Source organism: Dermochelys coriacea, chromosome 15, assembly GCF_009764565.3.
Source record: "Dermochelys coriacea isolate rDerCor1 chromosome 15, rDerCor1.pri.v4, whole genome shotgun sequence".
NCBI lineage: Eukaryota > Metazoa > Chordata > Testudines > Dermochelyidae > Dermochelys > Dermochelys coriacea.
Genome location: NC_050082.1, coordinates 11,875,345 through 11,893,322, shown reverse-complemented (window position 1 = coordinate 11,893,322; position 17,978 = coordinate 11,875,345). Strand labels below are relative to the sequence as shown.

The following is a 17,978-nucleotide window of genomic DNA, read 5'->3' as shown; positions in this document are numbered from 1 at the left end:
GAGTTACACCAGTATAATTATGTTGGTATATTGGTGAACCTGACAATAGTTGTAACAGTGCTGTTCAAAGACCACTTGTCTATTATGCTCACCAAAATTATCTCATTGTTTCCTTGTACTCTGCCTGTAACCAGCTGCTCTCTTGTCTTATTCTAAGATGGTGCCTGTCCAAAAAGAGTAAATGGGTTTCTAGAGCCAAGACCAGGACTCCTATATGCTAAATTAATACAAATAATAATAATAATAAAATAATGGTTTAAATGATACAGCTTCCCATACAGAGTAGGAAAACGGTTTGGGTCAAAAATACACCAAAGCACGGGCTTTTTGCTTTTCTTTTTTGTGTTTGAGTTTCTGTTATTGTCACACAAAGGTGTTAAGTCCATATGATCAGTCTTACAGCAGAAAATAACACTTTCAGTGTCAAATTTTAGTAGAAAGTCACATGTGTTAAAATCTCACGTTTTACTATTCGTAAAACTCACTTGTGTTGAATGAATTGAATCATTTTGCACGTCATACAATAAAAGTGGTATAAATAACCCATCGGCAAGGGTTAAGATGACTGAATTCCACTGAGATTTTAGAGATCATCTGTGTTTCAAAATATCTTGCATTAAATGTATATACAAACATCTTGATTTTAAGAAGAAAATCTGACAACTGATGTGCTGATTTAAATAGCTAATCTCTGTTATAAAAGACAAAATTCACCAAGAGCGTGTATTTCAAGTGCTCATTCAACATTTATTGGCTGGGTTTTATAGAGATAGGGGTTGTTGGTTTTTGTTTTGTTTTTTTTTAAAACATTAAAAACAAATGGCTACTAGACAATTTAGCATGCTTATTTTACCAAAAGACTTAGTTCAGTTCATTTGGTTTTTCAAAGCCAGTATCCAAAACCAGAGCAAAAACGCCATCTAGTGTAATGTTTCTATAAAATACAGGCTTAGTTATATTGGGAATTTCTGTACCTAGTATAAATGTGCTGCATTGGTGTAAAAAATACACATGCAATCTTTATTCTGGAATTTGTTAACTTTTTAGTGCGTGACCAGGGAACCCTAACATTCTTTTGAAGTAATTTTTATATGCTTATACGATAGGATTTTTTTTTTTTTAAATTGAAGGGAAAGGTCATGTCACAATCATTAAACACAGTTTGTTTTTTAAAGACATGATTGCATGGAGCATTTTCCTGGTCTTCACTTTCTCCTAGTGCTAACTTTGGTCCTCTCAAACACGTACTATTGCACAAGAACCTATAGCAAGAATCCTTTTCAATAGTGATTTGACTTTTACTGCTCATATTGATTAGCTCATTTAGTTTTGCAAGCTGTTGAACGTTATCTATAAGTAAATTCCTCACGCAATTAAGTTTGAATTTCATGCCCAGACTGTTGTAATACACTTCTTGCTATATTCCCAGTTTCGTCTTTCTAGTCTCTAGAAGCTATTCAAAGCAATGTCACCCAACTTCCTGCACTTTAGCTTATATGTCACTCCATTATTTATTCTGGCTGCTCATTAAACCAAATTCATTTCAAGGTCTTATTACTAATTTCAGTTATGAAGTACACTCTTCTACTTCTATGGACTTGTTTCTATGAATTCTCCAATTGTTCATTAATCTGCCACTATTTATTGCTTCTCACATCATCCCCTTCATTTAGTTAGCTCAACACTCAGCACAGTTTCTCCTCAAAGAGCTACAGCAGTCACTCTATCCTATTTTTTAAATCTAAACCAAAGACTTTTCTTTCCTATTACTCTTTACTATGGTTTCATTGTTTTAATACGGAGAACCATGCTTTTTCTGAATGGTGCTATATAAGAAACATGTAATAAAGAATTCTCTACATTTAAAAAGCCATTAACATGGACACCATGTATCTGGCCATGCATCTCAGACTAATTCAAGGCCAAAGGAATTGGTTAATCAATCAACATTAGAGAATCTGCTGTTGTGATGCATTTTTCTGTCACTTTAATACCACCATCTGAATTTAAATTTTTGCTCATCATTTATCTCTAGGTTCTAGATCCAGGCTCTGAGCACAAGCCCTAAAGAGATTTGTTCCTCCTCTTCAAGATGCTGCTCTTTTTTTTTTTTTCCTATGTGAAGCAATGACTCCAAAGATCTACTTCAAGAATTTTAGTTTTGAAGGCATGAAAAGTTGAGTTTTTAAAAGGTACTGATTTATGAGAAGAATATTAACAAAAAGTTAGTTTTAATTATACTATTATTTGGTTACCACACTTAATAGCTACCTCAAGGTGTCACTGTCCTTCCTGCCTATACTTACAATACAGGTTGCTTCCTGAAGCTATTACATCAGATTACTATCCATAAAATTCAACTACAACAGATTAGTATCTAGATAATAGATCAAAGAAAATATAGAATTTCTCATGAAGCTTTGAGCCTAGCAAGATATAGGTCTGCTGACTGACTGAATTGAGGTATGCAGCCTCATGACTGCACACAGCCCTTTTGAGACAGGTCTGTGTGACAAAATTGGAACTGCTTGGTAATATTATATGGATACTGTATATTAACCTGATTATTGGAGTGTTTACCATACGATTTTGCTTAATCGGGGACTGTAAAGACAAAACAAGAAGGAAAAGAAAGAATGGCTCAAGATAAGCTACCACTAAGCAAACATTTGAGGGACGCTGTGTGACAACAGCAGAGCCATTGGCTGTGAACTCCTGCATCATCTTCTGCTAAGCCTACTGGACTGATTTAATCCAGGAAGACCAAAGCCCAAGAACACAGAAGAATAAAAAACTATGGCAGTTCAGGGAAAGTAAACGGATATGAAGACACCTGCCAGGGCATCTAAAGATGTTATGCCTGCTGAAGTTACTCAGGTTAGTCTCTAAGGTGCCACAAGTACTCCTTTTCTTTTTGTGGATACAGACTAACGGCTGCTACTCTGAAACTCAGGAAACTAAGTCTTTAGGTAAGAAAGACATGCACGTAGAATGTTGTTTTAAGATCCTTATTCTTTAAAGGCTTTGTCCCTACTGTTGAAGCAAACATTAGTTTGATATTAAGAAGGATGTTTTGTCACTGTATACTACTGGTCACAGACTCCCAAAGGGAAGAATTGCAGGTCTCTGAACTCAATCAGATGTGCTGGGTAAGCATGGTTAATCCACAAGGTACTGTAGCCCAGGGCTTGGGTTCAGAGTGGGATAAATGCAGACTTCCATACCAAGATATGTAAAAGGCATGAAGCCTGACACTTGCGACAATGCACTCTGAAAGACCAGAAGAGGGACAAAGATGCTCTTAGCTCTGTAACCATGACAGTCTATATTCAGATTTTAAGACAGAGACACTGCCTACTGAACTACTAGGCAAGACTGGCAGGCATGTTTTTTGCTGGATTCTTTGAGTGAGTCTTGAGCCACCCTATTCAGGAAATGGACACTAAGAGACAACAGGATAGAAAGTTTTCCCAACCTGCTTGAGTTTTCCCAGCCAGAGCTGCCAAATTCATTTTCAGTTTCACAGTTTGAGCAAGTACACATGGATGTGACCACAAAGACAACAGTATATGCAAAATTCTTTAGGGTCCCTGCCCAATTTCTCCATTGAAAATACAGTTTCTTCAACACGGAGACTTTTCTTGGTCTAGAAACAACCAAATTATTCACAGATGCAGATATATTTAACTTTTGGAAGTTTATACATCTTTGCTATACTGGAGAGATAAGAGAACTTGGGTTCTCCCAGACAGAATTAAATCAATCCCAGGTAATAAGCCATAATCTGAATCTATAACTACATGCAGTTCTGCTTGAAAAGTGACTCAAAATGGCACTGAGGCTTCATATTTTCTCTCACGATTGCCAGTTCATATTTTCTCAATATACATGTGTCTGCCCCATCCCCAACTACTAGTCCTGCAAGCCCAAAGTCAAGCTGAGTTCATTCTTTGTAAGATTCATTCTCTTTCTGCAAGGTTTATTCTGATTTCAAACATGTGCAAACCACAATGAAAATACTTTTACTATCCTGTTTCAGCTGTTTTCAAGTTAAAATATGATACATCAAGAGGAACTCGTATCACTTACTCTCTAAGTCAGATATGATGAGGTTGTCGTGAAGTTTCACAGCGCGATGTTGCTCTACTTCATCTTCCAACTCGAAGATGGTTTCTTTCATGTCACTTCTTTCAGTCTCTTTTTCCTCCAGCTCTGCCCGAAGCTTTTCTAGAGTCATATTGAGATCATCAATTTGCTTCTTGGCTTCTTCTTGGAAGACTCTGTATTCATCTTCAACCTGAAGAAAAACCATTAAGTGACCATAATGAATTCAGGACAAAGATGAACTCTTAAGATAAAAATTGGTTGCATTTCACTGCCATAGCCATCATCCTTAAAATATTTTTTAAAATCTCATAAGAACTAAATTTAATATCTAGAAGTGTTATGTGAATAGAGAAGCTTTATGTAAATTCATTAGGAATTGCTATATCTGGACCAAGGTGTGATGTGTGATACGTAACTTTTGGCTGCACTGCAACTATCAATTTGGACAACTTTCACAGTTAAGCTCTTGTTTCCTAGCTGAATTTATTTCAGAATCTACCAAGCATCCCACCACATAGCAAGTGAAGCAGTAACAGAACAGTACTGAATCACAAGCTGAAATGAGAAGCAGCAAGAAAAATTAGTAATAGTCCCCCTTCCCACACACGCACACAAACCTAATTGCAAGAACAAGGTTTAAGCCCTGAGCTAATATTTTCATCATTTTATGCTAATTATTGAGAAAGAATATTAGAGTACAACACATGAGGTACCCCCTAGGTAAATCAACTATAAATTATTTACACCTGCTAAAGGGTGCCCCACAATGGCAATATTTAAAAACAATGATTTGCTTAATTCCAACTAAGGAATTACACTCTATTTTTTCCCTTAAAAACAAGTCATTTATAGGCGTAATCCAGTACAACTGAGCTTAGGTGTAAAAAGCTTTATAAAAGAATACACTTTTTTTGTACATAAGATCCAGTAGAAAAATCTTAAATATAGGCACATTCTGGTAAAGCTCATAACTGGTCACATACCTCCAAGGAACAAATTGAAAAACTGTAATGAACAGTAGAGGAAGGGTTGGAGGCTTATACGTATAAGATATAGAATGTAATTGTTTGAACACTACCTTAGCAATGGCATCCTGCAATCGATTGGCATCATTGCGAGTGAGAGCCAGGTCTTCCTGCAGACTGCTGGCCAAAGTCTCTGCTTTTTCCTTGTCCAGCCTGACACTCTCCAGCAAATCTTGTATATCTGATTTATCTCCAGAGTTGTGTATAGAGTACAGTTCAGCCACTTTTTGCTTTTCATGCTCCAGTTGAGCTTTTAGCCTGTTCATCTCAATCTGATCACTGGCTACTGTGGATTTGTACTCCTCTAAGGTGGCTGCTAATGCTGCCTTACTTTTCTGCTCTGACTCAATAATTCGTTCCATGTGGTGGTTCCGTTCTTTCAGTGCCCCTATCATTTCTTGGGCCTCCTTATTATCTTGTTCTGCCATCTTCAAAGTGTTGCTCAGATGCTGCTGGACACCCAGCAATTGCTCTCGTTCAAAACGAGCATTCTCAGCAAGGTCCATATAACGTTGCTCTAACTCCATATACCTCCCACTTTTCATATCTTCATCAATAACATACGAGATGTGATGTTCATCTAAAAGGGAGCGGAAATATTCAATCTGTCGGCTAAAGTGTTCTAACTTGTCACTCTGCTGACACAAGGATTCCATAAGAATTACTTTTTCTTCTCCAAGTCTTTCATTCTCACTGTTCAGCTCTTGAGTTATTTGTTGTAAATCTGCAAGTTCCTGAAGTGTTGCTTGAAGCTCCTCAGATGTACTATGCTGGTTCTCTTCCATCTGGTGTATCCGTTCTGTCAGACAAGCTACAGAAACTTCACTTGCATTGCCACTGCTTCCTTTCCTAGATCTTTCTATGCTTGGTACTCCTTCAGACTCTGAAGACGATGGAGCATCTAAGGCATCATCACTTGATGTAAGTGGCTGATAAACTTCACTGCACTCACTGTCTAAATTATCCATGGAGTTACTATGTTGATTGTCCATTAAGGTGTTTTCGTCCTGACTCAACAAATCTTCCATTGAACCAGGAGCAGAACCTTCCACTGAAGATGTAAGAGTGCCACCACCATCACTGTGGTTACCAGTTGTGATCTCTGGGCTCAAAGATTGGTAGCCAAAGAGTTTCTCAGAGTTGTCTAGCCTTTGTTCCAAAGAAAAGCCCAATGCATTTAACCTGTCCTTTAACATTCTATTCTCATTCTTCAATTGGTTGAGTTCTTCTCGGATGGCAGTGTTTTGCTCTTGCAACTGCAATAACGTAGACTCTACATCAGTTGGCTGGTGAACAACAATGGCCTCTTTTTCCTCAGACTTCTCATCACCCTCAGGCTGATCTTCATTAAGGCCAAGTTGAGCACGCATGTCTCTGAGTTCATTCCTCAAGTGTAAAATCTCCACATCTTTAGTTTTTGCTAAAGTCAGAAGATCTTTCACTTTAGCTTCCAAAGCAGCTTTGTCGCTAATTTGATTGTCCGATTTGGATTTGCTCATCCGAACATCAGACTCTGGATTAGTACGACTACGGGAGCGTTTTGCCAGAATGGTATCATTAGTCCCCTGTCCTGTCAAAGGAAGTTTTTTGCTTTGGTTCAGACGGGAACGATCGCGTATTCTTTCCCTAGAAGAGCTAAATTCTTTATTTCCAGATGAAGTGCTACGCTTGGCTGTGGAGGTTGTACCTGTATGTTTTTAAAAATGTAATTTTAATTCATTTAAAAAAAATCAGCAACATGAGTACAGGTATGAAATTACATACGACTATATATGTTGCTATGATTATAAAAGGACTGACGTTCTAAACCACACTTTTGAAAATGAAATATGTACAGTCTATTTATGAGAGTCTCAAATAAGGTTTAAACATTCTTTACAGTGTCTGATAACATGTTAAGCCCCCCCCCAAAACAAGGATTAAAATCCCTACTGTTTGCAAGAGGAAAAGAGATTCTCCCCCAAAGTTTCTAATAAATTGTATTAAAAAAAATGAAGAGTAACTATATGTAAGATACTTGATATTCTCTCTTTAAATTCACAGATCATACATACATCTTCACTTTTAGGTGTGGGAACACAGTTCCCATTTGAGTACTTTTTATAAACAAGTATATTCTGATCCAAGAATGAAATCAGTGTATTTAAATATTCTCACCATCAAATTCAATTTCTCACCATTCTCACTCAAAAATGCTGAAGCAGAGAGCAGCATCACCACTTCTTAACCGCAAGGTGACTTACAATTTTATTAACTTTACTGAGCCCCAAAACTAGCAATCAGACAACAAACGTATTTCTATTAATTGTGTTGTGATAAACACTATGGAATGTCACACCTGCCTGAAGACTTTACAAAATTATTTCTCCTTATTTAAGTACATGAGTAGAGATTACTAGTTTAACACAACACCCTGTATTGAAGATATTCATCCCTTACCTAAAACCTTTAATGACCAAAGTAGGGATTTTTTTTTAGCAGCATGCGTCTACACTAGTTGTTGGTCCCTGTGAATACCACTATAGAAAAAGCTAAATGACCAATATAAAAAAATAGTATACGTAAGGATTTGCTGGTGAATATTTTATCAATACAAACTGGGTGAGGAGGGTCATTGGCAGAGTGTTCTATTTGGCCTGGCCTTTGCTGAGCTCTTTTTTAGGTGCTTTGGACCCTGCCTATGGAAGAGTTGCAATGGTTTCATAACGGAACAACAAAAAGCCAAGGAAACAACCCTTTGAGACTAATATCTTCTTGTACCTGTAATAGTCTTGGGTTTATTCTCCAAGCTGTTCATGGTGGTCCCTGAAGCTGAAGATGCTGTGGATGTGCAGGTGCTCTTCTTTGCCTTCACACCATTGGTCATAGTCACCCCACCACCAGCCATCCCCGCTAAAAGGTCATCACTACTTTTTGTCTGAAAAGGGAAAACGATATTAACATGACTAGATATGAAATGCAGGACCGGAAATGTTGAGTAATCGAAGCTGCTGTTATTACAAGTGAATATTTTTAAACACAATATATTTTAAGATCTAAAAAACACATTCAGTACATTGTTGCTTAGATAACACCCACTATTAGTCAATCCACTACTCAGACACAAGGCAGGTGAGGTAATATCTTTTATTGGACCAGCTTCTGTTGGGGTGAGAGAGAGAGAGAGAGAGAGAGAGAGAGAGACAGACAAGCTTTCGAGTTATACAGAGCTCTTATTCATGTCTGGGAAAGGTACTAAGGGCTTGTCTACACAACAAAATTAGGTGGGACTTAATTTAGGTCAACCTACAGCTACCACAGTAATTCAATCAGCTGTTGGTCTCCACACTACCCTCCTTCTCCCAATGTCACATGTCCCCACCAGGAGTGCTTACACCAATTGACAGCCAAGTGTGCGGCACTGACAGCCATGCAGAGCTCACAGCTGTAGCCCCCCACCCTCCCTGGTGTGCCAGACCAAACTGTGAGCCTGGCGGAGGCTTATGGAGCCTACCAGCGGTGAAACTAACATGGGGGGAGGGGGTGGCTCACAGCTGGAGCCCTGAAATTGTGAGGGTAGGTTCCTGGCTGTGAAATTGAGCCCCACGCCAGGCTCACAGCTCAGGTGGTCATGCCGGACTGAGGGCTCCAGCTGTGAGCCCAGTGCCCGGCCATCAGCTTTGGTAAGCTCAATTTCACAGTAAGGATCCTACTAGCAGCAAAATTCACAGCCCTGTGAAATTGACAAGGTTGTGAAGGAGACACAATAGCAGCCGTGAAACTGACAAGAATGATAACCAACAGCTGAAGTAATGCAGTGTCTACATGGACACTGCGTCGCCCTAACTACTCCAATATAAGCACTAAACCTCTTGTGGAGGCGGAGTTATGATGTCAGTGTAGCAGCCACTTACTTCGGTGGAAGCAGCATTCTAGAGAAGGCACTGACATAATTAGGTTGAGATAATCTGCCTTACATGGACCTAACTAGAGCAGACCAAGCCTGAGAGTGCCACAACTAAATACAAGATTAAACTAATATTTTAGCATAAATAGTTAGCACATATTCTAAGGGATCATGAAGTGCCTGTTAACACACTGTTGTCATAGGGGAAAAAGGGGGGCAGGAATTAGTTGGTTACAGATTGCTGTAATAAGCCATAAATTCAGTGTCTTTATTAAGACCATGATTTTTAGTAGCTAGTAAAGTTATGAATTTAAGCTCCCACGCTCGTCTTTTATTGTGCAGGTTTCCTTTGAGGATAAGGACTAACAGATTAGATATAGAGCGATCACTTACTGAAAAGTTTCAGAGTAGCAGCCATGTTAGTCTGTATTCGCAAAAAGAAAAGTAAGACTTGTGGCACCTTAGAGACTAACAAATTTATCTGAGCATAAGCTTTCGTGAGCTACAGCTCACTTCATCGGATGCATCACGAAAGCTTATGCTCAAATAAATTTGTTAGTCTCTAAGGTGCCCCAAGTCCTCCTTTTCTTTTTACTGAAAAGTGTTCACCCCACAGGTGATATGGTGTTTGTCTTTTATCATTTCTTGTGTCTCTCACCAACAGCAGTTGGTCCACTAAAAGATATTATCTAACCCACCTTGTCTCTCTAGTATTGTAGGATTGACACTGCTTCAACACCACTGTATAATCTACTATTCTAGCACTTTGAAACAAGCTTTTTAAAAGTTTTTAAGAATATTTCAATGCAAGAACCCTGGATACCAGCGCATCTATATAAGCATCCTATTCCAAAGTATAAGTGCAAATCATCAGTTTCACTGCAGGTGCATGTATAGTTCTGAGCAGCTGTAAAACTAACCCCATCCTTTAAATTTTTCTGCGCTACTGAAATACAGGGCAAGTCTACACTACAAACTTGCATCAGTGCAGCTGCACCACTGTACTGCTTCTGGTGAAGACACTAAGCTGACAGGAGAAAGATCTCCCATCAGCTTAATAACTCCAACTCCATGAGAGGCAGTAGGCAGCTCTCCCGCTAGCATAGCACTGTCTACACTGCAGGTTAAGGTTGGTATAACAACGTCACTCAGGGGGATGGATTTTTCACACCCCTGACCGACACAGTTATACCGAAGTTTAGCATAGACCAGGCTACAGACAGTTTGAATCCTCTCTCCCTCCCAGATCAGAGAACTGAATTGCTGTATCATTTTTTATTCCTAGAATGAAATATTAGTGAAAGTGTAAGTAATGAAGCTTTAAAAATTATTTATTTTTCATTACTGGTTGAAAAGCTTGTCTGTTTGTTGGGATGTGTGCCTTCCCAAGCCCAAAGAGTTGGTTTTCACTGTTCAATATAAATCAAACTCTAGAAATGCCAATTCATTAATTAGATTGACAGAATTTAAAACCCTTAAAACAATTTTTTTTTGTAAATGAAGAGGAAAGAGGTTATTGATTTTATATAATCATAACACTTAAAATGAATAGAAAATGTGTAAATAAATTTGCTACTCTGATTTGGCTTTCTTCTGTTTGCAACACTTACCACCTTTGATTACATGGCAGAAATTCTTAAGACTGGATGACTACAGTATGTTGAAGTTTCAACCGGCAATTCCCAAAACCTAGCTCTTAAGATTCACCATGAATTAAGCTAAACTGAATTAAAGGACTTCTTTAATTCTGAATAAAAGTACTCACATGGGGATTTAATGTGGTTTAACTGACCACTTCAAATTCACACCATTAGTTAATTCAGATTAACTTTCTTGGATGCCTCCATGTAAACAAACCCTATGTCTTGATTTTCCAGAAAATGTAGCAGTTTATAGCACTTTATATGTTCAGAGCAAAGCTCTTATTGACTTCAGTTGCAAGTGATCAGCATTTCTGTAAATAGGACTTCAGGTGTCTTAATTTGAGAACTCAGAAAATGAGAAAAATAGTTAGCAGCCACCTGTGAAAAAAAATTCAATTAAGTGACTTCCCCAGCATCATACAGAAACACTGTGGCAGAGGCAGGGATATAATCCAGTTTTCTGGGATGACATTCAACTGACTAAACCATGCGATCATACTTTCTCTTCCTGCAGTCCTCTCTCCATCGCATATCTTCCTCCTCCTTCAACAAAACAGATGGGGGTCCTACCAACAACCACTGTATTAACTACACAACTGAGATTCATTCCCAGAGTTCCATCCATTCTTTGCACTGAATGAGGCAGGGCTCCTGAGGACAAAATGCAGTTAAGTCTCCCAGACAAACTTAACACTGCCCTGCAGTGACACCATGAGGAGAAAAAAAAAAAAAAAAAAAAAGAAAAAGTGTGTTGTTAAATATCAGTTTAATGAGTTCAGTCTGATCTGGAACCAAAAAAATTATTATGAACCATAATAATTTTATGATTAATTACATGGTGTCACCACAGGTTGGCATCTGAGTGCCTTAACTGTGCATTTCCAAACCTTAATATGTTTGGATTTCTTTAAATTTAACTTTAATTGAGTGATCTGTGTTTATATAATGATGTATATAAAATTACACCACCACTATTTAGGTATTTTAATTAGGGCTGACGATTAATCCAAGATAACTCATGTGATTAACTCGAAAAATTAATCGCGATCAGTCACAGTTTTAATCGCATAATTAAACTGAATATCAATTGAAATTTATTAAATATTTTTGATGTTTTTCTACATTTTCATATATATATTGTATTCTGTGTTGTATTTGAAATAAAAGTGTATATATTACTTATAAATATTTGCATTGTAAAAATTATAAACAAAAATAGTATTTTTCAATTCACTTCATACAAGTACTGTAGCGTAATCTTCGTTGTGAAAGTGAAACTCACAAATGTGGATTTTTTGTTGTTACATAACTGCACTCAAAAACAAAATAATGTAAAATTTCAGAGCCTACAAGTCCACTCAGTCCTACTTCTTGTTCAGCCAATCGCTAAGAAACAAAATTTGTTTACATTTACAGGAGATAATGCTGCCCTCTTCTTATTTACAATGTCATCAGAAAGTGAGAACATGGCACTTTTGTAGCTGGCACTGCAAGGAATTTACATGTCAGATATGCTAAATATTCGTATTCCTTTCATGCTTCAGCCACCATTCCAGAGGACATGCTTCCATGCTGATGACACTCATTAAAAAAATAATGCGTTAATTAAATTTATGACTGAACTCCTTGGGGAACAATTGCATTCTGCTGTATATTTCATGTTATAGCAATTTTGATTGATGCCTCAGCACATGTTCATTTTAAGAACACTTTCACTGCAGATTTGACAAAACGCAAAGGTGGTACCAATATGAGATTTCTAAAGAGAGGTACAGCACTCGACCCAAGACAGAAGAATCTGAAGTGCCTTCCAAAAACCTGAGAGGGGAAAGGTGTGGAGGATGCTTTCACAAGTCTTAAAAGAGAAAAACTACAGAACCCGAACCACCAAAAAAGAAAATCAACCTTCTGCTGGTGGCACCTGACTCAGATAATGAAAATGAACATGTATTGGTCTGCACTGCTTTGGATTATCATCAAGCAGAACCCATCATCAGCATGGACGCATGTCCCCTGGAATGGTTGTTGAAGCATGAAGGGACATATGAATCTTTAGCGCATCTGGTACGTAAATATCTTGCAACGCTGGCTACAACAGTGCCATGAGAACACCTGTTCTCGCTTTCCAGTGACATTGTAAACAAGCAGCAGGCAGCATTATCTCCTGCAAATGTAAACAAACTCGTTTGTCTGAGCAATTTTTGAAGGGTGTTTTTGAATGCAGGTTTTATTTTTGAGTTCAGTTTTTATTTTTACTTAATTCTACATTTGTAAGTTTCACGATAAAGAGATTGCACTACAGTACTTGTATTAGGTGAACTGAAAAATTCTATTTCTTTTGTTTTTTTACAGTGCAAATATTTGTAATCAAAAAGAGTACTGTAAACTTTGTATTCTGTGTTATAATTGAAATCAATATATTTGAAAATGTAGACAACATCCAAAAATATTTAAATAAATGGTATTCTGTTATTGTTTAACAGTGCAATTAATTGCAATTAATTTTTTTAATCTCACGATTATTTTTTAATTGCTTGACAGCCCTAATTTTAACCTAAATTACGGATATGTTCTCAATCATAACTCCAGCTAAACAACTTTTGTCTAGGAATATGTATTAAAATTCACCAAAACAAAACAAAAACAAAATAAAACCAACAGACTCCACTAAATTTTAAGGTTAGATGACGTTTTCTGCATGAAGACAACAGCATGCCAGAGGCTTCATAGACAACACCATAAATGAGAAAATTACATAGATAAGTTCCTTTTAAAATAGCAGTTGCTTATTGATATGTTAACTCCCTCAGACATATAAATTGCCAGCATGCCTAAGTCTACGAACTACAACCTGCCAACTTCTCCCACATATGGGAACAGTTGAAAGATGTACCTAGTTTTATTTCACACAGCTGGCATGATGACAACCACATGAGAATGAGTTACTCAACTATGTCACTAAAACCTAGCTAAAACCCTTAAGGTGCAACAACGCTCAGACACTAGTTAAGAAGGGAATTTCTTGCTCTGCCTAAGATACGTGTAATTGACATAATACTCTTTAAAACTGTACACCTGAGTTGCCTGAAGTGCTATTGATAAAGAGAGAAAATTGTGAACACACAGTAGGCCAAATCCTTTCATAGACAGCTAGATAGATCATTCTCTTGTTTTGATTAGAGGTATAACAGCTGGAAACTCTTGATGAGTAAGTTACATACCACAGTCAGAAGTACATGCCAGTCAACTCTTAAGAGGACACTGGACACTACTCAGAATGGCTACATATCACAAGATGGTTTTGTATTAAACAGGATGCAAGATACAAACAATGATTTGTCAGGAATCTATTTCTAAACATAAGAATGTGCAGATTCACCAGCTGGGGAGAGAAAAAGTCCCAAGTACAAGGCACTTCACATGTCCCTGTATTCAAGGCTCATTTTATTGTCAAAACAACATCCCAAAACAAACATCACAAAATTCTGGGTAGTAACTATCTAAGACTTTCCTGGTTTCTATCAGCTGGTAGGGGAGAGTAACACCTTTTGATTTTGGTAATCCTGTCTGGTTATTTTGGAGACCCCTGGACATGGATCTCCCAGATCGTGGGTCTCTCCTGTTTGCCACCCATCTAAGAGGCAAGAAATATTATACTTGGCTTCCTGTAAGTCACATGCTTGCTCCCAGTGATGTTCCCTGAGACTACACCACTCAATTTTAAAGGGCCCAGGGGACGTAAAAGGTGCAATGTGATGTGCACATATGCTCTAAAGCCTGGTGCCTTGTTAAACTGAGAGTAAGGAAAAACCTACAAGACAAATAAGAAGATGGAAAGTAGGAGCAGCACACACCAGTTAGGCTGAAGCTCCACTCCTGATTCAAAATGGAGAGAGCATGGAAAACTACAGGAACAGTGCGGCTGCATGGATCTGACACCAGTCACCAATGTTAAATATACCAAACAGGCAGTCTCTTAAAAGTAATACTGTCCTCTCAATTCCCCAAATGAAGTATCCATCTTGAGAAATTTCAATTGGAATTTTTAATCTTGACACAGAGCTTATCACATCCTACCACCTCTCCACGAGTCAGTCAAAGAAAGTCATTCAAGAGCATCAAACGGCACTCCCTGTTTGAGACAGCGATTCATGACGCCCAGTGGAAGACAGCTCAGTTCCCCTTTTTACAGAGAAGTCAGGGAAGTTAAGTTCCATAAGATGCTTTGCCTTCCACCATAGTACATATAAACACATCAAAAGCAGCAATACTTAATCACCACAGCATTCGTAATCTCTCATTATGTCCTGCATTGTGTAACTACTGAAATTCTCTTCAGTCATTGAGAGATTATGAATCCCAGTTTTCCACTGCATCAGTATACTTATTCTAAAATTCTTCCAAATCCCTTACTGTCCAAAAAATCAAGGCAGTCTATTAAAGCTTACCTTCAGCAGGGATGTTGATGTTCCAGTTTTTGAGAGTTTTGTTACTGCAGACACTGAGGAGCCGTTTTCTGGTTTGATTTTTTCTATTGTTTGAGTTTTATTTACCCCGGGTACTTTGGGCACTGAGCCAACAGACCTGCTTGCTTTCTTCATTCTGGGCTGCCTCTTTGTGATGCATTTACAAACAAATCTGTGAACCCCAAAAAATGTTAGAGAAGTGTTAAATACAAGACAAGTGAGATGTAATATAGCTTTTTGAATGATTTGTTTGAAATCAGTACACCAGTGGTAACAACAACAAGCATAAGCCAGAGCCAAATGGTATGCACATGATTGAGGAAGAAGAGTTTTCACAGTAGAGAGATTTTTGCCAAAAATTAAGTGTTCAAAGCAACACAACTCCCAGATTATATATAAAAAATGTCTTCAAAGTCTCTTACCACAAACAGCACTGAACTGATGGCATTTTATAATCCTGCCTCCTTACCAGCAAAAACAAGGCTCATCAGGACAGTGATGTTTTTGATCTCTGACTGAAGGGAAGAAAAATACAATAGAAGTACTCTCTATCAACCGACAGATAAATGATTACCAACACCGGCCTTAGGGAAAGAGAATCTGCCAAGCTGAAAGGAAAGTGCTGCAAAAGTTCTGGCAGTTAGAGGGGAAAGACATATTAATATATAAAAATCAGTGTTTGAAAATCCACTCTCCCTCTAAACAGTTGCGAAGAGAATGTTGTCTCTGGCATGCAAGGGGGTCCAGCCATGTAGTTTAGAAGAAATTACATTCTTAATTCTTACGATTGGGAAGATTTCCTTCTGAATGGGAGCCAAACAAAACAGTGCACTACTGTCTTCCTGAGTCTGCAGACAGGCCACTTCAATGCTTCTGTCATTGCTCATAGTCTTTTGTTACTTGTGAAAGCTATCAGTTTCACTACTACAATTCCCAATATGTTGTGAGCACATCCGAATTCCAATTTCACCCTCTGGGGCATGAAAAACCTATGAGTAGCAGCAGTGGTGAGCACTACTGCTGTTCACAAGGGAAGACAACTCAAAATAGAGACTAGAGCAGGGGTCTCAAACACGCGGCCCGCGGAGCTATTTGCTGCGGCCCGCCAAACTCCCCGCATCCCCCCACCCCCTCCCAGTTATTTCCTGCAGCCGCCAACCTTCCCTGCTCCGCTGCCCTCCAACGCACCTTGTCCTTGCTCCTCTGCCTACCTCCAGGCACTTCCCGCCACCAAACAGCTGTTTGGCAGCACGTAGAGGTTTCCAGGGGCAGGAGCCGCGTGCTCAGGGGAGGAGGCAGAGAAGAGGTGGGTCAGAGGCAGGGATTTGGGGAAGGGGTTGGAATGGGGGCAGGGCCAACTGCAGCGGGGGTGGGGCAGTGTCAGTGATGTGGCACTCGGGCCAATGTATTAGTCTTCATGCGGCCCTCCTGGTAATTTGAGTTTGAGATCCCTGGACTAGAGGGAAAGGCAGAATAATGGAGATCCACCACCTATAGCAGCCAGGGAGCTGGTGAGGATTAGAAAAGGAGAGAACATTCTCACTCTTTCAGGAGCCAATTAGTGAAGAAAATAGCTATTATCACTCCTCTCTCCCAGTCAAGAGACTCTGGAATGGAAGAGGAGAAGGAAAGGAAAGCTTCCACTCCCATGAGGCAGCCATAAAGTCAAGGAAAGTAGATGTTCAGATTTATCAGTCTCATTATCTAGTGCTTACAAGAAATATAGAACAAGAACATCTTTCTTCTCTTCTACAAAAAAGGGTATTTGAACGACGTGAATGGTTAGAGATGATTCAGTGTGTGGAGAAATGCTGCATATAAATGCAGTGATCAGGACTACCAATAACGTTTAACAAAATCATAGAATCATAGAATCATAGAATATCAGGGTTGGAAGGGACCCCAGAAGGTCATCTAGTCCAACCCCCTGCTCAAAGCAGGACCAAGTCCCAGTTAAATCATCCCAGCCAGGGCTTTGTCAAGCCTGACCTTAAAAACCTCTAAGGAAGGAGATTCTACCACCTCCCTAGGTAACGCATTCCAGTGTTTCACCACCCTCTTAGTGAAAAAGTTTTTCCTAATATCCAATCTAAACCTCCCCCATTGCAACTTGAGACCATTACTCCTCGTTCTGTCATCTGCTACCATTGAGAACAGTCTAGAGCCATCCTCTTTGAAACCCCCTTTCAGGTAGTTGAAAGCAGCTATCAAATCCCCCCTCATTCTTCTCTTCTGCAGACTGAACAATCCCAGCTCCCTCAGCCTCTCCTCATAAGTCATGTGCTCTAGACCCCTAATCATTTTTGTTGCCCTTCGTTGTACTCTTTCCAATTTATCCACATCCTTCCTGTAGTGTGGGGCCCAAAACTGGACACAGTACTCCAGATGAGGCCTTACCAGTGTCGAATAGAGGGGAACGATCACGTCCCTCGATCTGCTCGCTATGCCCCTACTTATACAACCCAAAATGCCATTGGCCTTCTTGGCAACAAGGGCACACTGCTGACTCATATCCAGCTTCTCGTCCACTGTCACCCCTAGGTCCTTTTCCGCAGAACTGCTGCCGAGCCATTCGGTCCCTAGTCTGTAGTGGTGCATTGGATTCTTCCATCCTAAGTGCAGGACCCTGCATTTATCCTTATTGAACCTCATTAGATTTCTTTTGGCCCAATCCTCCAATTTGTCTAGGTCCTTCTGTATCCTATCCCTCCCCTCCAGCGTATCTACCACTCCTCCCAGTTTAGTATCATCCGCAAATTTGCTGAGAGTGCAATCCACACCATCCTCCAGATCATTTATGAAGATATTGAACAAAACGGGCCCCAGGACCGACCCCTGGGGCACTCCACTT

At 39.1% G+C, this 17,978-nt stretch overlaps 1 protein-coding gene across 5 annotated transcripts in view; it reads right to left on the bottom strand.

The window, feature by feature from the left end:
• SPECC1L (sperm antigen with calponin homology and coiled-coil domains 1 like) overlaps positions 1-17,978 on the bottom strand; it is a 113,328-nt gene that overhangs the window by 77,039 nt on the left and 18,311 nt on the right. For all 5 annotated transcript variants that reach the window (XM_038373029.2, XM_038373028.2, XM_038373032.2 and 2 more), the window contains 4 exons: positions 15,110-15,299; positions 7,893-8,049; positions 5,186-6,819; positions 4,090-4,297 (listed from right to left, as the gene is read on the bottom strand). In XM_038373029.2, coding sequence (XP_038228957.1) covers positions 4,090-4,297; positions 5,186-6,819; positions 7,893-8,049; positions 15,110-15,262 — 2,152 coding nt within the window. In that variant the 5' untranslated portion in view covers positions 15,263-15,299. The remainder of the gene's footprint in view (positions 1-4,089; positions 4,298-5,185; positions 6,820-7,892; positions 8,050-15,109; positions 15,300-17,978) is intronic.